The sequence below is a fragment of the Anabrus simplex genome, chromosome 1, assembly GCF_040414725.1.
Source record: "Anabrus simplex isolate iqAnaSimp1 chromosome 1, ASM4041472v1, whole genome shotgun sequence".
In the NCBI taxonomy this organism is placed as follows: domain Eukaryota; kingdom Metazoa; phylum Arthropoda; class Insecta; order Orthoptera; family Tettigoniidae; genus Anabrus; species Anabrus simplex.
The window spans coordinates 1,166,058,382-1,166,086,261 of NC_090265.1; the positions used below are offsets into that span (position 1 = coordinate 1,166,058,382).

At 38.7% G+C, this 27,880-nt stretch overlaps 1 protein-coding gene across 4 annotated transcripts in view; it reads right to left on the reverse strand.

Moving 5' to 3' along the window:
- Positions 1-27,880, reverse strand: part of LOC136877168 (GTP-binding protein Di-Ras2) — a 274,902-nt gene that overhangs the window by 33,174 nt on the left and 213,848 nt on the right. The window contains exon 2 of one of the 4 annotated variants that reach the window (XM_067150985.2): positions 18,106-18,240. The exons of the other annotated variants lie outside the window; for them this stretch is intronic. Coding sequence (XP_067007086.1) covers positions 18,106-18,154 — 49 coding nt within the window. The 5' untranslated portion in view covers positions 18,155-18,240. The remainder of the gene's footprint in view (positions 1-18,105; positions 18,241-27,880) is intronic. 4 annotated transcript variants of the gene reach the window in all.

A 27,880-nucleotide genomic window follows, 5' to 3' on the forward strand; every position in this document is an offset into this window, starting at 1 on the left:
AGCATTTGATTGGTATGAAGATGGGAAACTACGGAAAACCACCTTCAGGACTGCCGACAGTGGGGTTCGAACCCACTATCTTCCGGATGTGACCTCACAGCTGAGCACCCCTAACCGCACGGCCAACTCGTCCAGTACAAAGGGAAAAGATGCTCGCCATACTGGGGGACTATGGGATTAAGGGTAGGTTATACAAATCATTCAAATGCATTTATGTTGACAGTTTGGCTGAAGTGAGAATTGATGGTAGAATGAGTTCTGGGTTCAAGGTACATAGGCCTACAAGTAGAAAATGCTGTAACCTTTGTCCTTTGTTGTTCATAGTTTACATGCATCATTTGCTGAAAGGTAGTAAGTGGCAGGGAGGGATTCAGTTAGGTGAAAATGTAGTAAGCAGTTTGATTTATGTTGACGACTTGGTCTTAATGGCAGATTGTGCTGAAAGGCTGCAGTCTAATATCTTGGAACTTGAAAATTGATGCTATGAGTATGGTATGAAAATTAGCTTTTACAAGACTATATTGATGTCAGAAGGTAAGAAATCCAAGAGAATTCAATGCCATATTGGGGATACAAAGTTGGAACAGGCAGATCATTTCAAGTATTTAGGATGTGTGTTCTTCCAGGATGATAGTATAGTGAGACTGGATCAAGTTGAAGTAAAGCTAATGCAGTGAGCTGTAAGTATTCTGTAAGACGTAAGTCAGCTCCCGTATGAAACTATCTTTGCATCGGTCTGTTTTTAGACCAACTTTTCTTTACGTGAGGGGAAGCTGGGTGGACTCAGGATATCTTATTCATGTTAGAAGTAACAGACATGAAAGTAGCGAGAATGACTGCTGGTACAAACAGGTGGGAACAATGGTAGGAGGGTTCTCGGAGTCAGAAAATAAGGGATAAGTTAAGAATGAACTCGATGGATGGAGTTGTACGCGTAAACCGGCTTCGGTGGTGGGGTCATGTGAGGGGAATGCATGCGGATAGGTTACCTAGGATAATAATGAACTCTGTAATGGAGGGTAAGAGAAGTAGAGGCAGACCAAGAAGACGATGGTTAGACTCAGTTTCTAACGATTTAAAGATAAGAGGTATAGAACTAAACCAGGCCACAGAACCAGTTACAAGTGGAAGATTGTGGCGGCGGCTGGTAAATTCACAGAGGCTTGCAGACTGAGCGCTGAACAGGTAGTCTACAGTATAATGAAGATGTATGTATGTTTTAAAAATCTTGTTTAGGCTAGTATTTCCATTTCGTTCCTTTTATGATAGCCTCATTGTTGAAGTCCGATGGCAGGCGAGCAGTAAGCCGACTGCTATTTGGGTGACAGAGCAGGCGGCGGTAATTGCTAGTTTAACGAGGTTTAAAGGACGTTTCCCCTCTTATCACCTGTCCCAACATGTTGCTCGTAATCAAACTGCTCTCCTACACAATCAAAACTCAGCCCGGCTTGTCTAAATATAACAACCACGTCGCTTCAATATGTCTACCGTAATGGTGATGTTTGTTAATAACTCTGGGGTTGGGTTGACATAAAAGTTCTCTGTTAACGCTGTCTAATACTTTTTATGATGAGTTCACAATCTATTTTAAAAGAAAAAAGAGAAGAGGGATGTTAACCTACAATGATCACCCCGTAGAGTTAAAATGTACACAAATATACAAATATTTGGCAATCTTCATAGTCTGGTTCCTTGGTTGAATAGCCAGTATCGTCGCTTTCAGTTCAGTGGGTTCTGGGTTCGATTCTCGATCGGGTCGAGAATTTTAACCACATCCAGTGAATTGCTGTGTATGTTTGCATTTGTCTCAATATGCTCTTCACACACACACAACACAAATACCACACGGCACTACACTACCAACCACCAAGGAAACACACAAGAATGAATACATCTCTCCACATGGGTTTGGCGTCATGAAGGGCATTGGGCCGTAAAACAGGACACAGTTTGCAATCGCAACCCCACCAGACTGTGGCAAGAGCAGTGAAAGAAGAAACGAAAATTTGGTAATTGTTTTATTAAGAATGTAATGACACGATTCTCTACACATCCAAACAGAGATATTTGTTGTGTTAACATTATTCAAAAGATGTAGCATTATTAATAATATCAATATTAACAATATATTAGGTATAATATTACATTAATAATTAATAATAATAAATATTAATAATATTATTAATAATAACAACATAATTTTGTTTGAGATTCAGTTCCTATAGATTTCGAGAGACACCAGAATTTCGATATTTCGTCCGGTAGGAGAGTTTTTAGACGTGCTGTAAGCCTACGATACGTAGTTGTTGTTTTCAGACACACCCAAGTACCATTGACCTTGGTCGGAATCGAATACTCTCTTGGATACAGAAGGACAATGGTAGACCGACTGCGCCACTGAGTTCGACTCGAAGGAGGAGGATGAATTCCTATTCCTCGACTAAGAGAATATGGACTAAAAGAAGGAAGGACTGGCGGGAAAATATGAAGCTCTCAATGATTGTCATACTTATTGCTGACGAGGCCGGAAGAGAAAAAGAATAGACTAAGAGAGATCGGACATGAAACATAAGAGGAAGACCCTAGCCCACACGTGAGAGGAAGCAATCCTAGATCCAATGTGATTGCGATGAGAGGATTAGGAAACTGAAATTAGTTGTTTCAATCCTAGGTTAAGGTGGATTTCATTACCTGTTGGTTTCCCTTGCCGATTCTTTCACCCTCGTATCATGTATATTACGACGTTCAGCTCCTTGTATGAATGGTGAGGTTTGGTTCCTTCGGTTGAGAGGGTACGGATTCGATTCCCGGACAGGATGGGTCTGGTTAATTCTTCTGAATCGGGGACTAGGTGTATGTGTTTGTTCCAATGTACTAGTGAACAGGTTTGGCTTCAGGAAGGTCATCCAGCCGTAAAACAGGGCCAATTCATGTGTGCGACACAGTTAGCACCTACGACCCCAACAGAGTGTGGGGAATTCGGTAGAATAAAAATATTAATAATAATAATAAGAAGAAGAAGAAGAAGATCAGATACATTATGGCACAGTATCACTTAGCTATCAAGAGGTACTCAAATTACACCGAGTATAGGCATCATAATAATTAAGATTCAGATTATGACTCAATTTGACTTGTATGAACATTTAATGTTAACTGGGGCTTATAAGCAGTGCATCGAGACTTTAAATATGGTACCAAAAATAACATTTTCCTGGATATGTATGGAAACAGCAAGCAAGTAAACTTATCATTTTTATATAACTGTTGATATGGCGATCATGGACACAGTTTTACGTGGAATTCAAAACACAAGGATGTTGACCTTTCATTTCAAAACCCAACATATGTTGTAGAAACAATCGAACGTAGGAAAGAAAATGAAGGCTGCTATAACGTTTGTATGAACCGTTTATTTTTATATTCAGATTCCTTCTTCATATGTGAATTTACGCACATTGATTGCTGTTGAGATCAAGGGCTTCCTAGTTGAGATGATAAAGGCGTCTTGGTTGACCAGGAAGGACGTGGGTTCTATTTTACGTCAGGAAGTCGAAAACTTTAAGAAATGAGATTTCTACTTCTGGAGAGGCACATTACAGCTAACCATTCAATTCCACTTGGTTATTGGCCTTTGCTTTCGCTTTTGGTTATTGAGATTAGTCACAGGAAGGACACAGGCTCTGTTATGACAAGTTGATGAAGTGAGTTTCTACAGTTGACAGACGAAAGAGAAAGGTGGAGTTCAGTATAAAGCAAATGTGCAGCTTTAGATGGTTTTAACCCTCACGCACGCTCATTTTGAAGCGAAATAAGAACGATAACACACGTCATATGAAGTCTAAAATGAAAGTGGAATCATTATTTTACATGCATTATTAAAGCGAAGTGCCTAAGGGCGCATTGGATAATACCAGACAAAAAAAGTGGTTGAAGGAGTGGCTACATTTTTAGAAAATAGAACTCAGAGAATTAGAGTAGGTGAAGCGTTATCTGATCCTGTTATGATTAAGAGGAGGGTCTGTCAGGGCAGTATTATTGGACCTTCACGTTTTCTTATATATATAACTAATATGTAGTCAAGATCTGGAATCACAGATAAGGATATTTGCAGATGATGTTATACTGTATAGAATAGTAAATGAGTTGCAGGATTGTGAGTGACTGCAGGGGGACTTAAACAGTGTAGTGAGATGGACGGCAGACATTGGTATGAATGTAAATGGGATGAAAAGTCAAGTTGTAAGTTTCACAAAGAGGAAAAGTCCTCTCAGTTTTAATTACTGTGTTGATGGGGTGATGGTACCTCAAGGGGAACAATGCAAGTACCTAGGTGTTAATATAAGGAATGATCTTCATTGGGGAAATCATATTAACGAAGTGGTTAAGAAAGGTTACAGATCTCTTCCCATGGTGATGGGAGTATTGGGAGTTGTAGTAAGGATGTAAAGGAGAGGACGTATAAGTCTCTGGTAAGACCGCAGTTAGAGTATGGCTCCAGTGTATGGGGCCCTCATCAGGACTACAATACTTGATACGAGAAATGAAAAACATTCAAATAATGTCAGCACGATTTGTTCTGGGTGATTTCTGACAAAGGAGCAGCCTTACTAAAATGTTGCAAACTTTGGGCTGGGAAGACATGGTAGTAAGGGGAAGAACTGCTCGACTATGTGGTATGTTTTGAGCTGTCAGAGGTGAGTTGGCGTGGAATGACATAAGTAGAAGAATAAGCTTGAGTGGAGATCATAATATAAAGATAAAGCTGGAATTCAAGAGGACATATTGGGGAAAACATTCATTTATAGGACGAAGAGTAAGGCACTGGAATAAGTTATAAAGGGAAATGTTCGATAAATTAGTTGAAAATATTTAAGAAAATGCTGGGTAAACAACTGATAGGCAATCTGCCATCTGGGTGACTGCCCTAAATGCAGATCACTGATGATTGATTGATTGATTGATTGATTGATTGATTGATTGATTGATTCATAAGGCACATATTAGGGATCTCATAAGAGGTTTGTGCGCACGAGAGGATTAAATTAATCGCATGGACGTAACTTCCTGTTTTGATCATTTAATTCAATAGACCAGGTTGGACGTTTTGGCGAGAAGAGAGAGCTATCTACATTTAATTTATCACTGCCTTCATAGCAAATTGAAGGAGATGTTTTAATTAGCGCACATTACTTCCGGTGTAGGTTCAGTGAACGTTCCATTATTTTAATTAACAGCAGACTGACTGGACTCACAGCAACATCTTTGCCCCTTTTGCTATCCAAATGAATACAGGTTTAAATAATTTATATAATTCAAAGTTGAGAAATATGAAGAATGTATAATGAAAATACAGAGAGAAATAATGCAATACAGAGAATTCATGACACCATTTTCAAATTAAAAGATATTACAGGACATACTTTTCGGAAGTCAACGTGATTAAATTGCATTGCCTGGGGTGGATAAACGATGGTGATTCTTTAAGTGCCAAATAAAGCCTCTCATGACAAGAATGGTTATAAGAAATGCCAAAGAAGCATAATGGAATAAATACATCGATCGAATAACTTTCAAATCATAACGGGTAAAGCAGAACAGGAAATAGACCTCAAAGGTCTCTGTATAAAGGGAAAAGTCCTGTGATCAACCATTTCCGATGTCAGTAAACTCACGCCCATAACATTCTCATGGAATTGAATTCTTTTACGATATAATGGAGTATTCAATCCTCCACTCGCAGAAGGAAAATGCAGATAAAAAGAGGTCTTATCCTTTCAACACTGAATGTGTCAAATTAGTAAGGGTCTCGAAAGGTAGAATAACAAAACACCTTTGGCCCCACTACCGTGATAGTGTCGCAAATAGAGAAGTGTCTAAGCAGAAAAATGGAAGCAATATGGTCATGAAATCTACAGCATCCAGAAACCTCCCAAGAAAACAGAAAACATGGATATCTCCCAACCCCGACCTAGGAGAGTTCCAGATTGATCACGTAGCGATCTCAAAACATGCGGAAAAGGAGATCCAAAGTGTCAAAGTCCTAAGGGGTGTAAATTTAGAATCATATCTCTTTCTCTCCAAGATCAAAGTCATGATCATCCCAATATCCTAGAAAGACAGGAACACAACTCGAACAACACAGTTTAACAGAGAAAACCTCAAAATGCATAAAGATTTTGAACAGAATTAAACAAAAGGCAGTACCAGTTATTGGAACAGTTAAAGGAGGCTATGATTGATTCTGCAAGAGTCACAGTTCCTCTAGAGAAAAAGAGGAAACATGCATGGTTGTCATCTGAATGTGATGACGCAATCGAAGAACGCCGAAAGGCGTGGGTGAATTGGTGTTCCCAGTAAACACCAGAGAACCAGAAGAAGTTCCAGAAACAAGGAAAAGAACATCCAAGACCACCAGGAATCTAAAGAGAAAGAATGAAAAGGAACGCTTGATTCAGATCGAACAGAATTTTCAAAAAAGTAACACTCGGGACTTCTATAAAACATTCAAGAACACCTTGAGTAGATATGATCCACCAAACCTCAACTTCCGAAACCAAGAAGGAAAAATAGCCCACAGTGATGTGGAGAATTGCCAGATTCTGGCAGACTACTTCGCAAAACTCCTCAATTGTGATCCACCGTCTCAGAAATTCGACTACAGTCACAAGGAACCAAACCCAGACTCGGACCCTCCGACTGTGGACGAAGTCACGAGAATCATCAAGACCTTAACAACAAAGTACCTGGAGAAGATGGGATTATTTCAGAACTTTGGAAATATGCTGACAACAGAGCGATCGTTGAACTGACAAGAATCCTACACAATATCTGGGAACAAGAGAAGCTGCCAGATGGATGAACATAAGCGTTAATACACCCTCTTCACAAGAAAGGATATAAGGCAGACGTCAACAATTATAAGGGAATATCGCTACTACCAGAGACATATAAGTTCTTTTCAAAGGCACCGCTAATAGGGCAGAAACATAATTGGAACCGCAAATTGGTGAGTATCAAGGAGGTTTTAGAAATGGCAGGTCATGTGCAAAACAGATTCTGAACCTGAAGTTGATCACAGCATACCACAAACAGAGGAACAAGAAATTCATACTCACATTTGTGGACTTCAAGAAGGCCTACGATTCGGTAGATAGAGAAACACTTATCCGTATCCTAGAAGAAATGGGTCTAGATAGGAAGACCAGAGAGCTCATTAAACAGACCGTGACTAACACAACATCCAAGATCACGTTCAGGGAGATACTATCAGAATCATTTACGATTAAAACAGGGGTCAAACAGGGAGATGGGCTTTCTCCCCTTCTATTGAACTGTGTTCTTGACAAGGTCATTAGAGAGTGGCGCAAGAAAATGCAAGGAATAGGTGGTATACGAATGGGATATAAGAATAGAGGGACTGTAGTCGACTGCCTAGCCTTTGCGAATGACAGAGTCAATAGAGGAGGCACGGAACCAGATTGTCCAGCTCCAGGAACAAGCAAGTAAGGCAGGCTTACGGATCTCCTTCAAGAAGACACAGTATATGACCAACATCGAAACAGCACCCAGAGTGATGACAGTGGAGGGAGGAAGGATTCGGAAGTAAAGAAATTTAAATATCTGGGAGAGTGCATAGAGAAAGAGGCACTGATATCGAGAATCAACAAAATGAACATGGCATACAAGCTAACTATGAACGCCTATAAAAAGAAGAAGATCTCAATCAATGCAAAACTCAGACATTACCAGAAGCCTTATATGCAGCTGAATGTTTGAACCTGATAAAAGTAGGATTGGTCAAGAAGTTAGAACTTTTGGAGCGAAAATTTTTGAGGAAGATACTGGGAGCCCAAGGAACAGAGGATGGATCATACAGAAAGAAAGCAAACCAAGAACTGTACCGCAAGATAGAAAAGATCTCAGACACCATCCGGAAGAGGAGAGTCATGTTCTTGGACACATCTGCAGAATGGACCCGGGAAGACTGACCAGCCAGATAGTAAGGTTCTTGAGACCAGGAAAACTGTGGTACGCTGGCATCAAGAAGTGAAGAAGGATCTGAAAGAAATGGGAATAAAAGGACTGGAAATAAGCAACAGGGAAACTTACAAGTCGAAAATAAAGAACACAAAGAGTTTCCAAGAAAAAGTTAGTTTGCGGACACAAACACCATGGACGGAAGAGAGAAGAAGGTTGCAGAGTGAAAGAATGAAGGATTACTGGGCGCAGATCAAAGCCCGGAAGCAGCTGAAATCGAATTAACGTGATCCACAGTTGGCCGAAACGAAAGAAAGAAAGAAAGAAAGAAAGAAAGAAAGAAAGAAAGAAAGAAAGAAAGAAAGAAAGAAGAAGATTGTCAACTAAGAGTCCATATGCTATCGTTCGTTACTAAAGATGTGGTAGGAACTGATTATAGACAATGTAGAATTAAAAAAAGGTAGTAGGTAGTTTTTTACCCTTACTTATTCAAATTTAATAGGTACATTTCCTGAAAGTATACTTACAATAAAAGTATTCAGTTTCTTTTCTGAACAGAACAAGAAAGAAAGGGAGATAAACTAGTCTTATTTTCTAGGAGGACAACACCGTCACGTAAATTTGGTTTATCACATCCATTCACTACACGAGACTACGGATACAACAAGTCACTGTCGAAAGATTCTCCGGAAAACTCCATACAAATTATAGAGAATGGAGAGTTTTAAAACATTTTTCATGGTATATTATACAATTATACCATCCAGAAGAGGAGAGCCATGTTCTTGGGACACATCTACAGAATGGACCCGGGAAGACTGACCAACCAGATAGTAAGGTTCTTGAGACCAGGATAACGGTGGTACGCTGGCATCAGAAAGTGAAGAAGGACCTGACAGAAATGGGAATACAAGGATCGGAAATAAGCAACAGTGAAACTTACAAGTCGAAAATAAAGAACACAAAGAGTTTCCAATAAAAAGTTAGTCTGCGGACCCAAACACCATGGACGGAAGAGAGAAGAAGGTTGCAGAGTGAAAGAATGAAGGATTACTGGGCGCAGATCAAAGCCTGGAAGCAGCTAAAATCGAATTAACGTGGTCCACAGTTGGCCAAAACGAAAGAAAGAAGAAAGAATGCAATGAATATTATAGAATACAATGTTATTAAACGACTGTGTCAAAATTAATGATTTAAGTAGTAAATAATTAAGTAGCGCTTGAAGTACGTTTTGACCAAGTAAAGTCATAGTCGGTTCACTTGGAATGATGTGAATGCTAGAGGTTTAGAGCCAACACTTCCACATCTGGTGGGGCAGATGGCCGTGGGGTTCTGTCAACCCAGAAAAGGAATGGGTTCCAGGTTAATTCCTGAAAAAAAAAAAAAAAGGCTATATCTCATTTAATCTAGTGACAGTTCAGTATGCAAGTCAGACGACTACATGACCGACTGACAAGTAATAATGGTTATTTGTGCAGTCAGACAGTGGTGGTGGTGGTGATAGTTGTTTTAAGAGGAAGTACAATTAGGCAACCATCCTCTATTAACACTAACAGAATGGAAAACAAGGAGAGGTCCAACACTTCGTAGTATGAAGGTATCGGTAAAAAATAGAAGGCGTGAAAATGAAGGACTGTCTGGACCTCACAAACTTAATACCTCAGAAGAGAGCAAGAGCTGACCAAGGGAGGTCGCATATGGAAGATGAAAGTGAGGACCATGACGCAAGTAAGTAGACAAAGCTAGGGGAACCGTGGTCACCAACCCACGCTCCCATATTTAGAGCTCCTGTCTTACGCCAGGATACCGTGGATGTATTCTGTAGGATGTATTCTACCGCCCCCATTCACAGGAAGTGTGGAATCGGACAATTCTGCAGTAAAAATATCACTCATACCTTCCTTCATTCGAGGGCTGTAAGTGTGGTCAAGTTTAGAAAGGGAAAATGTGAGTTCTGTGAACTCTTTAACTGGGGAATCATATTTCAGATAACACTTATGATGTTCCCTCTATTACAGACTGTCACCGGTGAAGAGCACGCCCTCTGTTGAGCATACTTTCAACACGCATCTTCATTAGAACATCACTTTTATCACATACATGACCAGTTGCTACGGAATAGTTAATATTATTGAACCATAATACGACTTTCACTGGAACATTTCCTCCTAAAACCTGTGCCACTGTTTCTTTCAAAATGAATTGGTGCTCCACTCTCTTCTTGTACTCCTCCCAAGTGTGTGAAATATTTGTTTATGTTGTCTTCATTCAGCTCGTTTGTGCTCATTTGTCATCGTTTTACTAGTCATTAAGGGTTAAAAGATTAGTTTCATTTCGTCCTTTGATTAGTATATATCTAAGGTTTCCCCTCCTACATTTCCCGCCAGTCCAGGAAAAGTCCATAGTCCACCAAAAGGTGAAGTAGCCAAGGTCACACCGAGAGATATTAATTACTAGGCGTATGATTTTTTGGAACATAAGGTGGTAAAGGAAATGCTAAAACATCCTAACGTATTTTTATGTTCTTTCTTGTAGAATGAATGATTTTGTAAAATCCTTGTCTGAAGCATGCTTCTATATGTTTCTGAAATCTGTGTGTTAAGTAAAGAAGACAGAAAACGTCTCGAAGCTTTAAAATTGTGAGTCTGATGACGGGTGCTGAGGATTACCTGGGCGGAAAGAGTTCCAATGAAAGCATCCTGAGCAAAAGAATCAAAGGCAGGAGAGAAATTCTCACGATGATGAGGGAAAGGATGACCAAATTCGTTGGCCACACCGCACAACGTGGCTTGCTGACCAATCTTATTACAGGAAAATATCAAGGAAGACCAATGACCAAACACCTTCACGATCTCATGCTCAATCTTTGTATACCACCTACCGTGGGACAGAGTGTTATGGTAGAATCAGCAGGGCATCGCCTTTAGAAACTAATAACAGAGTAGATTAATTTCAACAATAGTTTTAGAGTAACTATTATTTGCTCTATTGTTGCAAACTGTTACATGGCAAACCAAGATGGAGTTTCTTAAAAAAAAAAAAAAAAAAACCGCTTATTTAATCCTGCCTCTTCACTTGTAGTGTTGCATTCGAGACACGTAATTACCGGTGTGTTTCTTGTACTGGGAGCATATCTGGGAGGTCAAAAGTGGCAGTGGCACATGTCTTGGAACGTATCAACGGGATGAAATTCGTGCTGCCTGTCAGGAGGATTTCACGTTCACCCGTTTCTTCATCCCTCCAAGTCCTTACTGAGAGCCAATGAGGTGGAGGGGAAGCCAGGTTGAAGGAAAATAATCGAGGAGGCATAATCGATATGTTGTTATCTCCAACCTGCCTTGTTAAGAAAGCTTTGGGTGTGGCGGTAACTGCTAAAATCATGATGATGCCTGTTGTATAAAGAGGCCTAACATGTAAGGTCATCGGCCCTGCTCAAATCATGAAGGATAGGTAGAGGTAAAGATAAATGAGATATGAACGAACTTTACTAATGTCATAACTCCGTAGGTAACTAGAAAGAAGATCGTCGAGATATCTTCAACTTTGACTAAATAACGACAACAAGCTAAATTGATTCGTGTCCTATCGTGCTAGTAAGAGTGGCTAACTGCTGTCCTGATGGCCCTGGGTACAATTTATTGTCGTCCGCGATTTCCTTGCATTCAAATCGAATATCCCACTTCCATGAGGACGTATCCACTTCATGGGAAATTTAGTTTCCAAAATTTTTACTGTTTGAATTTGTTAGCTTCTCCATTGTCCTCACGAGGCTAAATAAAACATATTCCAAATCAACATGCTAAAGAATAAGCATCAGACAAAGCCAGTAGTAGAGATAGTCCTGCAATTGTTTGAGCCACAGGTCGTTCAGAAATAATAATCGGCAACAACAAGAGCCAGGACGGTACTGAATTCGATTTCTGGAAGCAGGAAGGTCTGATCAGTTTTTATTAAAGTTTTACAGTTTAAGTTCATTCTTCTCATCATGAAAACATTACTCTCTTCCTTTTATGGCGGTAACTTTAGTGTTGAAAATTTTAAACTGGAAGGAGTCGTCTGAAATATCCAAGGAGATGACACATTATTTTTTCAAGATTAGAAATTGTAGACGTTTGGCTAAAAGCTTCCAGCTTCTCGTTGGTATTTTTTCGTTATTGGGTTGCTCTAAATGAATGAATGATTGAGTGAATGGGTCTATATTGGTTACCTTAACAATACGATATAACGAAAGTCTAGCTACACTCCCATTCAAGAGGTATTACAGTATAAATGAAGAAATGGCGTAATTAATCTACAGCTGGGGCTTTATAAAAATTATACTGAAGGAAAAATGAAAATCAAGACCAAAATTGAAAGTAAATAACTCAGCGAATGTCCGAAGGTACATTTAGAGTAAAATTCTGCGTCTGAAAATAAAATCTGGTTATACAGTATAATGAAATATACTATGAAGCAAAACTGACTTTTGGAAGCCGCTTGCATAATGAAATCATGGACAATTCAGTAATAAAAGGAATACTTTCGAGAAGTATTTATGAAAAAATATTCCAAAGAAAATCAAGTCTAATTAATTTCTCCTCGAGAGTTCGACAAGTAAATAACATCGGAGTTTGACGCTTTCTCGTAAATTTCCTAACAATTGTGCTTAAATGTTTGCAGCAGTCTCATAATATGAGTATATAATTTTAGAATTACCTTAGAAGATGTTTGACATGTTGTGAACTTTAGAAGATATTAGTACATCGGATCATAATTAGTATTTTCGTTTTCTAGAAAAGCAACTAATTTTGTTTTCAAAGCGATTCAGCAGCGGTTCTATAAGCGGTTATTACATCTAGACACTGCGCGATTTAAGCAATGAGCGGCACAGGATGCGTTGTTGCGCGGACACAGAAGCATTTCTCGCCCATAGGGAAGTAGACTGAAGCTTGCAAACTTTATAAAACACAGCAAAGGCATTATCTGTGGGTACTATATTCACTTCCTTGTATTAATTAAGAACTAATGAAACTTTATTGCATGTCTGGCTAGTTTTATTAGATTTGTAGCTACTGACAGACCAGTCTTCGTCGTGTCCCTCATTTACCTCGTCATTTGAACCTTTGTATATTTCATTATTCAAGTGATTATGATGTAAGAAATCGTGATATTTATTATTATTTATATTACTTTTCGGTTTATAAATAAATATAATAAGTAACATTTATCTTGACTTAAAAATCGTAATTGCTCGATTGAAACTGGGTAACTGATATATCGAATGATTTGTATCTTCAAATATTGTTTTTCAAATTGAACAAATATTGCTAGATAATGCTTTACATTTCCAATCTTTTCCATTCGTTGAGGGGAAGAAAATGTCATTTTAGTATATAAATTAAACCATGCGAGGTACACAGCAAATGTTGAATGAAATATACCACAAAGAAGGTGTTTTGGTGACTGACTTTTAAACTCATAAAGGAGAATTATTGTTATTGTGGCATGAAGTCAAACAAGCATCAATTTAAAATATTCTTACATGAAGAAAGGTGCAGTTTGTTTAGACTAAACAATGAGAGTACGGTCAAGATCCATTTGTATATCCTAAAACAGCAGTGAATTAAATTACATTTCCTTTAAATGAAACTGTGCCGCTGAAATATCTTTCAAGTACTAGAGGGGATTTCCATAGTAGCTGGTAAAATTTTCAAGTGCTGTGTGATTTCAGTTGAGGTTTATGTTACTCTTGTAGTATGTGTGAGTGGTACTGATGGAGAGATTTTTATACAGGTATGAAGGATATTTAAATTGATTACAGTATATTCTATGATATTGTTACTATAATTGGTTAGTAAATAAAACACTATCAGTTTTGAGGGAATCTACAATTTAAGTTGTAATTATAAATGCATGCAATTAGCTCAGATAGCTCAGTTTCTGGATATTGTTACCAATGGGTTCCAAAGAAACGTTTGAAGTTCTATCCTGTATTCATTTTCATGTTGTTGTTGTTTGAGTCATCAGTCCATAGACTGGTTTGATGCAGCTCTCCATGCCACCCTATCGTGTGCTAACCTTTTCATTTCTACGTAACTATTGCATCCTACATCTGCTCTAATCTGTTTGTCATATTTCATTTTCATATTAAAGAATAATAATATTTTTCGTGCACCGAATTTAGTATTTTATAGAAATTTCCCCATTAATTCGGGTTGCAAGGGAATATATGTACCCGTTTATATTTCGCCAAATAGGAGATATACAGGTCACTATATTGAACTGTATTGAACGTAAAAGCGGAAGCATAATATTTTCACAGTAAATGGATTTACTTTTGTAATGTAGCGTCCTTTCGAACACAAGTAATTTACTAGCACATTACGTAAGAAGATTTGGATTGAATATTCTTCTGAAGTTGTATAATGTCCAAGGTACGCAGTATTTTTCTTCTATTGACTGTTTGTTTAGTGTTCTCTTCCACTGTTGTAGCGACCAGTTGATGGATATGTCAACATATACGTGCATATTGTGTAGACGGAGAAGGCTTGCTTCGCTCGAGTGCTTCGTGTTGTAGTGACCTTAAAAGAACACACAAACATAGGAGACACAAAGAGAAGCATGCGTTTCCCCTTTCTTTGAATTACCGTGGCAACTGAAAGATAAAATGACACAGAGACAAAGAGTTTAAAAAGACACTTAGAAGTACAAGAAACACAGCAATGTATAAATATCAAGAATAATAACGGCAAGCACATTACATGACAGTTAAAAAATGCAGACAACAATGCAAGCAAAATATGTTGGGTTTATTTTCATGGGAAAGTGATTCAAAAATTCTCTCAAGTTATAAAAATATTATCATGATGGGGTGGAATTCATGTGCATAGTTAAAGAAATCTATATGTAGTATTACCAAATCTACAATATCATTAATAAAATATTCTCTACCTAATCTAGGAAAGAAAACATTCTGTTCTATATACTGAAGTATGTACAGTTGAACAAGTATATGTTAAAACTGTATTAGTTTTTAACATATTGTATTGTCTGTTTACTAAAAAAGAGTTGCAGGTTTCTTTTCTACAAATATTCTATATTACTATAGTCTTATTTACGTTTCAAACTTTGGATGATTACGGAATAGTATCAAGTAAGTACACACTTATCTTACCTCAAATATGCTTATTTATTGAAATAAAGTGCCAGTAACATTTACAACAAAATGTTTATAACAGCATTGAAATATTTAGAGCTCATATTTTGAATACCTGTCATAATTGCGTTGCCCGTGCAAGATTAAAGGCAAGTTACAGATTTATTGCTTGACTATGAGAAGTTTTAAATTTCGAGTTAATTTACCAGGAAATTGACAGAATGTATTTTTAGTGACCAAAATATTCTAATCGAAATCATTGATTGAGTACATTGGGTGATTTTCAAAACAGAACTTACCCCTCTAATTAAGCTGTCAACCAGTGCCGCATGTTTTAGAAAACAATCTTCGGAAAGTAACTTTTCATAAGGCATTTCTGGAATGTAATCAGCATTTGAAGTGCAGTTTGTAAATTTAACTGCCATTTATCGTGTTTAAATGGGAGAGCAACTACTTATAATAACAACCATCATATGGTACACCGTGCTATAATTACCAGTCTCTGAATATTTTTCATAATCAAGTGTAAATCCGTCGAAGATAATTAGAATATTTGCCTCACACTTTTCAGAGATTATACCCATTTCTTATGGAAGTTTCCATTAATGAAATTGATGTATTCTAATTATTATTGTATTTATATGGTGAACTTTGCCCAGCTACATATTTGGTGTGATAGCGTACTTACGGTGCACTAGAACAAGTTTTTTAAACATTCATTCATACGTCTCAGTCTTGTCCTTGGATGTAGCAATATGAAAGTGACTGGTATATGACCGATGCTTGTAATACTATTCGTTATGCAGCTATTTCCTGTAATGGATGGTGTGAAAGTATCGGTTAGTGTATCCATTTCATAGGGCTTAGTATGCTGATATACAGCTGCACCGGGTAAGTAACTTACTCCCTGTTTCCCTTGCACGACTCTTCAATGTCGCATAGGCCTTCCATGACAAGTGATTATTGGTATGCTGGGAATTGATTCAATAAGCCTTCGGATTGAGGAATCAACATACGTGGGTGAACTATGGGGATGACAGAGAGTCATTGACAAGGAATACTCTTACAATTTATGAAACACTTTTTTGAAAATAGGCAAATGGACATTCCGTATATTTATGTTTTGGACCTCATCCATACCTTCGTTTTAAAAAATACGATGTTAAGTCTACCTCTTAAACTTCAATAAACTCACGCACATATGAGGGAAAATCGAAGGCCTTTCAAGAGATTGTTCCGCTGGCTGCCACACCAAATTTGGGTGAGACTATGTACTGCGGGCCTGCATGCTAGTTCTATTCAAAATAATGTTACGCCATACATCCTCTATTAAATCATAAAATCTAAATTATAAAACATTAGTTAATCCTTTATTACTTTTTCGTATGCAAATTTGAATTGATAATTATATACACTATCAGTGAAATATACGAGTGGTTCATAGTCATAGTAAAGCAAGTCCAGTTTTATGTATTTTGATATAGGTGATACAAGCGTGTTGGTGTATTCACAGCTATACTGAAACAAGTCCATAGTATAGTATTGGTGTATCACAAAAATAACAATAATGAAATACCTAACGAAAAGTAATCATGTATATATGACCAACCCTTGTCCCGTTTCTCTACGGGGTAGGGTATGGATTTTGAATATTCTGGTGAAGAATATGTTCCTCCTTCGTCATTCGAAACTTCAGACGAATTTAATCACGGTAAGCGATATTGTTTTAATCATTGTATTAGGAATAAGTAGTGTGCAAATGTAAAATATAAGACAGTAAGAAATAAATGATTTTCACCATATTTTGCCGTATTTATATTTGAATGACCACTTCAATGGAATTTACTATCTGTTAAAGCTTCTAGGCTTCATTTCTTCGAATACTGACAGATGGACTTGGTTCACTATGGTTCTGGACCCCGTCCCCATAAATGCTCCCAATCCGATGGAAATTTTAACATTTTCTTATACACTTCTTCTTATATTGGGCACTGTAATATATACAGTATATTACAGACCATGCCCCTGTTAAAAATCTCACATGTTGGATAGGACAAACCCTGGCTATAGCAATGAAAATCGAGTGAGGATGTACCAAGCTAGCACATTTACTTTAGTTATCCAGATGCTGATAAAAAGGTACACACTATTGGATTACGCCAGGATGCAAGAGCTATTAATGAGATATTGCATGAATTGTATTCAACTTAGAATTAAGTCAATTCAAATTCAGTTTTGGAAATGTGTCCGTAATTTTGCCATAATCACATAAACGTTTGATTTCTATAGCGTATTTCTTGGAATGTTAATGCTAATTGATTTACAATTCAACACATATTAGAGTAATATTAAAATACAATATTTTCAACAAAATAATTTTACGGATTGATTCTGTTACTAAGTAGCAGACAATAATTTTTGTAATTTTGTAGTTAGAAGTTAAAAATATTCAAAACAAAATCATGAATATTATTTTCCAAACTATCAGCTGATCTTACGCATTTCAAAAATTGATGTAGGCCTACTGTTGAATTTTTCGCTCATTAGGTCCCTAATGAGGGTATTTACCCTAATTGATAGCCCAACATCTCAGGATGTTGGATTATCAATACAGATTGGATCTATTTGGTGGTGGTAAATAATGTGAAAACATACAATGAAGTATATGATTAGATCATAGCACTAATATTTAAATGGCATTAATATGACTTTGACCCTGTAATTATGGCATATCCGTGAGAGAAGATAAATGAGATTATGGCACAAAGCGGTTGAGGTAAGATAATATGTTAAGCCGAGCTATTCTGCAATCATTCTATTGCTACCAAGAGAAAGAGAGAGAGAGTAATTAGAATTATTAGTGAGGGTAAAAGAGGGTGGTAACATGTACAGAGCAATAGAGAGAGACAGACAGAGGTAATAATATATAAAATGTTGGTGAAGACTAATTGAAGACTAGCGTGATGAAGCGACGGCGCTGTAGCTATTACCATTGGGTGACGCCTGCATGGAGCTCCCGTTGGACGCCAGCGACACCATCCGATACGACGCGGCAGGCCTAGGGCCCGCACCCGGTCCTAGCCTGGGGAGAAAGGAGGCCCAACTAGAGCAAGTCTAGTTGTCGCCTGGACAAAAAACGAGGCCACTTAACAAAACAGTGAGAATGAGCCTAAATATTCTGATGAATTTTTAAAACAAATTTAGCGTGGGAAATAGTTTCCTCACAGAAGAAAATGTTACGTGGTCTAGATTGTACATACAGGATGTAAACGGTATAGGTGAAAATCTTTCAGCGATATATTATTTGTATAAGAAGCCGAATGTCTTATGATTATTTGACCAAAATGGATCAACCTGACATATGAAAATACTTTATAGATAATATTTCCCCCTAATTTACAATGTTATTTCTGAACATTTGTTGAATTCATAATGGTTAGTTTTGAACACACATTGTTCGATAACTTTGAAATATAGTAAGGAAATGAAAGTTACCTCTATGAAAAGAAGTTTATTAGAATATAAGGAATTGGAATAAACTTCACAATAATGAATTCAATGTCCTTTTGTACAGAAATCACTAGTGAGAAAGGAATGTATGTAAACGTATGGTTTAAAAATACTCAAGAGATGAAGCACAAGTAGCTGTATATCCTAGATATTATGAGAAGGATATTATGTATACTTCATTTTCATCTGAAAATTGGCATTTATTTCAAAAGTCGATTACCATAATAACAAACATTATTTCCAAATTTCATGAACACAGAATTCTTTAACCAAGAATGTGGAATTTGTAATTAATTGTTACGTTCCGAAGGCAAAATATAGTTTCTTCCAAAATCATGCCATTGAGACCAAAGTATTATTAGACATTCTACCTTCTCTTCACCAAAATATATGCCAACCAAGAATTCACCTTATACCAGGTAAATATGAAGTGGATACGACGTTATATTTTAAGTTGACTGAAAGTCTTATATTTGCATGGGAAATTTGTATTCTGATAAAGCAAGAGAGAACTAAAGTAGATGAATATGTAACATAAGTAGAATTTTCACTAGGATAATTTATCCCGAATGATAGAATGGAACCGAAGACAAGGTGAGTTGATTTCCTGTACAATGGATGAATAAAAACGAAATACAAGTTATACCACACAATTAACAATGATAACTGAAATAGATGGACAGAAGAAACTGTACACAGACAACACTGACAAAACAATCAAATTTCAAGGATTGACTGTTAATAAAAGGCTGGAATTCCATTAAAACGTCATTATGCAATACAGTAGTGCCAATTTCTACAAAAAAATTGCATTAACATAGAGAGTATCTGAAATTACATGCTGAATGTCCACATGATAACAAACAAGGAAAGTTCACATATTATAATTCAGAAAATGGATACAGATGACTATCACACTCTCAAAAGTTTGAGTTAAATGTCAACACTAGGAGTTTATATAAATTTATTTCTCCAAAATTGTGCCCCATGGCATGTAACTATAATTTATTGTCGAACACTTTCAAACAGCTTATATTAGATTCATTAATGTGTTGAGAAGGCAATTATAGTTCACCAATAGCACGTTAATGGATTATTTTATAACGATACTATGCAACAGAGCTTTCTCGAAAGTGCGTTGTCATTTTTATACACTCTGACCCGAGAATTACTGTTTTGTATTGGAAAGATCGAAACGTCATCGGCATCTAAGGTGTTGGCAACACAAAAATGATCGCGGGCAATACAATGATATTAACAAATATACGGCACTCCAAATTTACATTTGTGTATTATCCTGGTATTCATTCTGTTTGTGTTGTGTAATGTTGTGATACATCTCAACAATTAATGTATTATATGGTTGACCATCACTCTCCTGTGATTTATATTCATGGAGGCAATGCGAACTTTAATTCACAATATGTTTCATTGTTTTCTTTTACTTGCTAAAGTAGGATACTATCGTATAACGATGCTGGTACAATAGAAATGAATGAATGAAGCAGAAGACGATTATCCTTCGATTTCAAGAAAGTTAGGCATCTAGAAATGATTCTAAAAAACATGAATTACCACGATCGATTTAAAAGTATAGAAATTTGCTCGAACTGTTCATTGTCTTGTGACCTGATGACATGTTACTGAATAGAAATTTAACATTTGTTTCGATGTATTTAATTATTTAATGTATTTAATTATTTTCGTTGTGGAGACAATTGCTCCGAAATGTGTTATGATTATTGTTTTGCCGACATTATTACATATTCTTGTGTCATATATTTGTACAAAACAGATTCTCGGTTTGACAAATTCAAGAGGAATACATGGTTATATACATTTGTAATTACAAAATATATATATTTATATAATTTTGCCGTATATGGCGGACTTTGTGCTAATCGTTTGTGTGATTACACAATATACCTTTCAATTTGGAACCAATTCATTCTGGACTTTAAATAAGTTTATGTATTCATTGAAGATCACTGTAAGCGAAATATAATTATAGCAGCCTAACTGTTATAGGACGAGGAAGCAAGATATTTTCTCTTAGATAGGCGAAGTTCATAGCAGTGATAACAGCATGAAGTTTGTCTTACGGCCCGATATGAGTAAACCAATACAAATACACCTTGAGAATTATATGGGACTTAACCATAGAAAAAGCCATATTAAGAGTACAATAATAATATTTGCCACGTCGGACTGTTAAAACAATTCTTTAATTAAAAAATATTGGATTCTCTCAAATATGTCTTCTGTATAATATTCAGTTCCTTGTGATTCTGGGACAGGTACACTTTTAAACGTCAAAAATTGCATTTTAATTTTATTTTATGGAATATATTTCCTCCCTTAAACTGGCGAAAAAAGTCTCTACTATTTCAGAATATATGTTTGTAAATGTCCTTATATCACTTGCCACATTACATTCTTTCTTATGTTTGTTACTCATTTTCTGTAACTTTCGCTTTTACACATGGTTTTGAACATACTTCGAAAACTATTGAATATACGATAATTGTATGAAATTTTGTTTGGATGTATATTTTATTTATGTAATCAACATAATATAAGGTGTGGTGTTGTTGTAATTATTCATATCATTTCAGCAAACTAATGATGTAAATACTCAAGGAATTTTGGTATTTACACTGAAAACCCGATTTATTTTATTATTTTATTCAGTCAGTTTACTGTCCAGGTTTTGATTTCTCCCTCGCACTGAGCGAGTGCCCACCTCTACCGCCTCAAGGCCAGTGTCCTGGAGAATGAGACATTCGGGATACAACTGGAGAGAAGGACCAGTACATCTCCCTGGTGGCCTCAGCTGCTACGTTCAACAGGGGCCTTGTGGGGTTTGGGAAAATTGGAAGTGATAGACAAGGAATAGGGAAGGAAACAGCCTTGGCCTTAAGTTAGGTAACATCCCGGATATTTGCCTGGAGAAGAAATGGGAAACCATGGTCAAGGACTTCGTGGATGACTGAGGTAGGAATCGAGCTCCTCTAATCAGTTGACCTCCCCAGGCTGATGGACCCTGTCCTCTTACCAATTTTCAAATTTTGTGGCACAGCCGGGAATAGCATCGGGGCTTCCGGGGTGATACCTAACCACTACACCACAGAGCCGGACGAAAACCCCATTTAGCTGAGGAAATTAATATACCTATGAAAATTTGATAACTTTTACTTTGACGTTTTAAAATTGTTAACATTATTTAATGAATATGCTAATAAACGCAGTTTAAGTAAGCAACATTCCGATGTAGAAGCGTTTTATTTACGTCGCACCGACACAGATAGACCTTATGGTGACGATAGGATAGGGAAGGGCTAGGAGTGGGAAGGAAGCGGCCGTGGCCTTAATTTCGGTACAGCTCCAGCATTTGCCTGGTGTGAAAACGGGAAACTATGGAAAACCATTTTCAGGGCTGCCAACAATGGGGATGGAACCCAGTATCTCTCGAATACAAGCTCACAGCTGCGTGACCCTAACCGCACGTCCAACTAGCTTAGTTTTGACCAGTAGTTGTTGGATTGCTACGTGGTCAGCGCGACGATTTCTACAGTCGTATCATTTTACTTTCGTGACAGAGTCCGCAGCCGTTATATCAGGCAGATCCTCAGTTGGCCTCATGAGGGTAATTGAACGCCATTCCAGTCAGCAGTTCAGGAAAAAAAGATCTTGAACGAGTTGGGAATAGAACTCGGGGACACAGAGAAAGAAGCTAACAAATACATCTTTCTTCAACTTTTTCCAGGTATTTCTGAGGTTGGTGGAACCACATGACTTATTTCGAGTTTTAATAATATTAGTTTTTACGTCCCACTAATTACTTTTTGACGAGGTGCCAGAATTTTGTCCCGCAGTTCTTTTTACGTGCCAGTTATCTACCGACGCGAGGCTAACATATTTGATCGAACGTGCCAAGTTGGGGTCAGAAAGCCAGCGCTTCAACCATCTGAGCTACTCGGCCAGGGCTTTTGGTTTTTTCTTTTTTTTTTTGCTAGTGGCTTTACGTCGCACCGACACAGATAGGTCTTATGGCGACGATGGGATAGGAAAGGCCTAGGAGTTGGAAGGAAGCGGCCGTGGCCTTAATTAAGGTACAGCCCCAGCATTTGCCTGGTGTGAAAATGGGAAACCACGGGAAACCATTTTCAGGGCTGCCGATAGTGGGATTCGAACCTACTATCTCCCGGATGCAAGCTTCACAGCCGCGCGCCTCTACGCGCACGGCCAACTCGCCCGGTCCTTTTGGATTTAGGCTGGGGGTTTGAGGTCGGATGCCCTTCCTGACACCACGTGATATTTTAGGTCAAATTTCACACCCGGCATTGGCCGATAATAGAACCTCGTCGATCTGAATGGAAAACTAGCAGCTAAACTTCTATGCTAATCACATCACCACCATATGATTGACAAATAAATAAATAAATAAATAAATAAATAAATAAATAAATAAATAAACAATACAGAAAAATATCTATGTGAAGTATTTTATTTAGAATCCTTTAGGAAGGAGGATATTTGCCGGCGTCAGTTGTTACGTTTGGAGAGCTGGCTCAAGATCTTTCCTAGATCTTCCAGACGACAGGGCACCGAGACATTTACAAGTATTGGTTCTGTGAAGTTTTCTCCCTACGGAACCATAAAACACGGGACTCTAGCCAAGGAATCCTACGCCATGTATGGAAGTATTGATTAGAGACGTCTTATCAGTCACGATACGGCAATAGAGCCTTCCGGTATGTTTATTTTAGTGCATGTCTGATGTCTGAAGACCTAACAAGCAAGCAAGGCAAGGGGTGTTCATGCGAAGATCAAAGCACGTCGTGAAGTCAAGGAGTTTAAAATGAATCCACCAAGCGAGTTGGCCACGTAGTTCGGGTCTTGTAGTTGTGAGCTTGTATTCGGGAGATAGTGGGCTCGAATCCTATCGTCGGCAGCCCTGAAGATGATCATCCGTGATTTTTCCATTTTCAAACCAGGAAAATATTGGGGCTGTACTTAAGGCCACGGCCTCTATCTTTTCCATCCTTGTGTCACCGAAAACCTTCGATGTCTTAGTGAGATGTTAAATCACTTGCAAATGAATCCAGATTGTACTGTAAGTATTGATCGTATCCTGAATGATTCAATGGGTCGAGATACAATTAGCAGAGTTACAGCAAGAAGAAGAAGAGTAAACCAACACTGTATACATGATTATTTTCATAAACTAGATTATAGTAAGAGGGGTCGTAATAGCTGTGTGACGTCATTATTACCTTCTCTACCCATGGCGGGTGTGATTCGAATCCTAGTTAACGCATGCGGGATTTAAAAAAATGCACTTTGCAGGACCCTAGCTGAGTCTCAAATACGTTTCGTTTAATTATCCTAAATTCTTCCAATCATCTTTCTTTTTCCGACTTCACTTGGTAAACTTCCATGTTTTCCGATCAAGGTGGTATTTGGTTAGTGAAGTATAAGAACGCTTTATTTTCCCACATTTCAAGACTCTGTCATCTCTTTACTTAATACCTTAATTCTGCGAGGGATCAGATTTTTTCTGCGAGTTAGCGTTAGTGAATTCTTTCATTTTCGAAAAGTCCCATCGTAGTATACGTCAGACTAACAAAGGCGAGCCAATTGTACCAGACATTCTGAACATATAGCTTTTATGTCTTCCTTGACGTACGTACGTACATACATACATACATATACATACAGCCGGGCTGAGTGTGGCTCCGACGACTGAGGCACTGGCCTTCTGACCCCAACTTGGCAAGTTCGATCCTGGTTCAGTCCGGTGGTATTTAAAGGTGTACGCAAACGAACTCCCGCGGGAGAAATTCCGGCACCTCGGCGTCTCCGAAAACCGTCAAAAGTAGTTAGTGGGACGTAAAACCAATGTCTTTAAAAATGCATGCATACATACATACATACATACATACATACATACATAGTGAGCCGGTTGGGTACGGTATAGATCCTGCTTACATTCGGGTGATCGTGGGTTTGTATTCCACATTCAGCGGACTTTTAGATCGTTTTCCATTATTTTCCATTTGCATACAAGCAAATGACAGGGATGTACTTTATTTGAAGGCCATAGCTGATACCTTCCTTAGCTCTAGACCGTTACTTTCCCAGCGTGCGTCGCTTGTAAATCTACTTGTGTTAATGCGACATTAAGAACACCTAGCGAGAGGAAAGGCATGAATTCATACATGCATATACATTATGCCTTAGCTGGCGAGACCTAGTGTTTACAGTGCACTACGTCTTCGGTTAGAGAAATTTTGTTACTTTCATCGATCTGTGCCAGTCTTATTTTTACAATTTGCTTAACGTCGCACCGACACAGATAGGTCTTATTGTGACGATGGGATTGGAAAAGGCCAGGAGTGTGAAGGAAGCGACCGTGGTCTGAATTAAGGTAAGCCCCGGCATTTGCCTAGTGTGAAAATTGGAAACCGCGGAAAACCATCTTAAAGACTGCCGATAGTGGGCTTCGAACCCACTATCTCTCGAATTCATTCTTATCCTTAGCTTTGACAAGAAAGTGACTGAGGTATGAGCGATGCTAGAAATGCCAATCCTTATTCAGGCAGTCCCTGCTATGGATGGAGTGAAAATGTCGCTCCTAGGGTCGGTGGGTGCATGCATTTCAGTGAGCTTGGCAGAGTGATATGTTATAGCAACTACTGGCTCATTGAAGAAAGCAACGGGAAACTATCTCACTCCTTATTTCCCTAGTACGCCCCTTCAGTGATGCCTTGGCTAATTATGACAGCTAATGGTGAAGTTGTTGAGGATCCAGTCAGCCTTCGGACTGAGGACTGAACATACATAATAGGCTTACATTGTGATCCGCACCTTTGATGAATGATCAGCGTAGTGGCTTTCGGTTCTTGGCCGGGTAGGAGATTTTAACTTTATGTGGTTAATTCCTCTTGCTCGGAGGATGGGTATTTGTGTTCGTCTTAATCTTCTTCTTCTTCTTCTTCTTAATCTGTTTACCCTCCAGGGTTGGCTTTTTCCTCGGACTCAGCGAGGGATCTCACCTCTACCGCCTCAAGGGCAGTGTCCTGGAGTGTGAGACTCTGGGTTGGTGGATACAACTGGGGAGGATGACCAGTACCTTGCCCAGGCGGCTTCACCTGCTGTGCTGAACAGGGACCTTGCGGGGGGATGGGAAGATTGGAAAGTATAGACAAGGAAGAGGGAAGGAAGTGGCCGTGGCCTTAAGTTAGGTACCATCCCGGCATTTGTCTGGAGGAGAAGTGGGAAACCATGGAAAACCACTTCGAGGATGGCTGAGGAGGGAATCGAACCCCTCTCTACTCAGTTGACCTCCCGAGGCTGAGTGGACCCCGTTCCAGCCCTCGTACCACTTTTCAAATTTCGTGGCAGAGCCGGGAATCGAACCCGGGCCTGCGGGGGTGGCAGCTAATCGCACTAAACACTACACCACAGGGGCGGACATGTTCGTCTTAATACAAACCTTAATTTTCATACTACATATTACATTAAAAAACACCACAGAAGCACGCACTAGTAAATATATCCTTCAATGTATGTTTGGCGCCAGGAAAGATACAAATTGTAAATATATATACTGGGTGGTTTACCAGTCAGTGATTCGAACCTACTACCACACTGCAACGGCAATGACGCGTGGTTTAGCCATCGTAGCTACCGCGAGGCTCGAAGCGTTGCTAGTACGTTGTAGTCCTTATAGACACTTCGTGTCCAAACGTAACATAGTGTTATTCGCAGCTGTGATCGTTTTCCGCATTCATTATAGTATAAGTAATACAAATAACACTGCCGTTAATGATTTCTACCATATTTGTATTCGTGAGCATTATATAAATGGTGTGGTTGTACTAAGGCCATAAAGAAGCAGGTACTAATGTTTTTCGGATGACTATGCTATACGCGTTAGTAGGGTTACCTACGTATCTCCGGAAAAAAATAAGGGGTTGGTGAACCACCCGGTATATATCTCATTACGGAATATTGTTTATAAACGTGGTCTTTACTTAACGGTCCTGCGATTAACTTAGTATATCTTTTTTCTTTCTTAACCTGTTTAACATCCAGGGTTGGTTTTCCCTCGGACTCAGCGAGGGATCCCACCTCTTCCGCCTCAAGGGCAGTGTTTGCTATCCCAAACAGGGGCCTTGTGGGGGATGGGAAATTTGGAAGGGATAGACAAGGAAGAGGGAAGGAAGTGGCCGCGTTTTTAAGTTAGGTACCATCCCGGCATTTCCCTGAAGGAGAAGTGGGAAACCACAGAAAACCACTTCGAGGATGGCTGAGATGGTAATCGAACCCACCTCTACTCAGTCGACCTCCCGAGGCTGACTGGACCCCGTTCCAGCCCTCGTACTACTTTTCAAATTTCGAGGCAGAGCCGGGAATCGAACCCGGGCCTCCGGGGATGGCAGTTAATCACACTAACCACTAAACCACAGAGGCGGACAAGCATATATAATCACTCTATCACACCTAATGCCGAGGTTACGAATAGAGGAAGCCCTTACCTTCTACTCCCACAAAGGTCTTTTTTTATTAATTTGCTATTTGCTTTATGTCGCACCGACACAGATAGGTCTTACGGCGACGATGGGATAGGAAAGGCCTAGGAGTTGGAAGGAAACGGCCGTGGCCTTAATTGCCTGGTGTGAAAATGAGAAACAACGGAAGACATCTTCAGGGTTGCCAACAGTGGGATTCGAACTCACAGCAAGCTTACAGCCACGCGCCCCTAACCGCACGGTCAACTCGTCCGGTCACAGAGGTCTTTAGACCATGTATAAAGATGCCTCTGCATGCTCATCCTTAGTGAAGACCACCAGAGTATTAGGGCAGAACAGTGGTGTACTTCTGTGGACATTATAGTACACTGTGATGGTGTCTAGCTTCGCTTCAACGCAATTACAGTTCAAGTTCGAGACAATGCGTGTGAGACTTTGGAAGTCTCAATTCATGTTTACGAGGTCCGCATTCGATGCCAGTGGTTTAATACCGTACTAACTCAGATTAGATCTTCGGTGACGGTGGGACAGGAAAGAGCTAGGGATGGAAAGGAAGCGAGCGTGGTTGTATTTGCCAGATGAAAAAAAAAGGAAGTGATAGAATTTCATCTTCAGGGTCTGCCGATGGTGGGGTTAGAATTCAGCATCTTCTGTATGCAAATTCACAGCCACTTATCACTCAGCCAACTCGCCCAGTTGCTATATTATGCGGGCTATT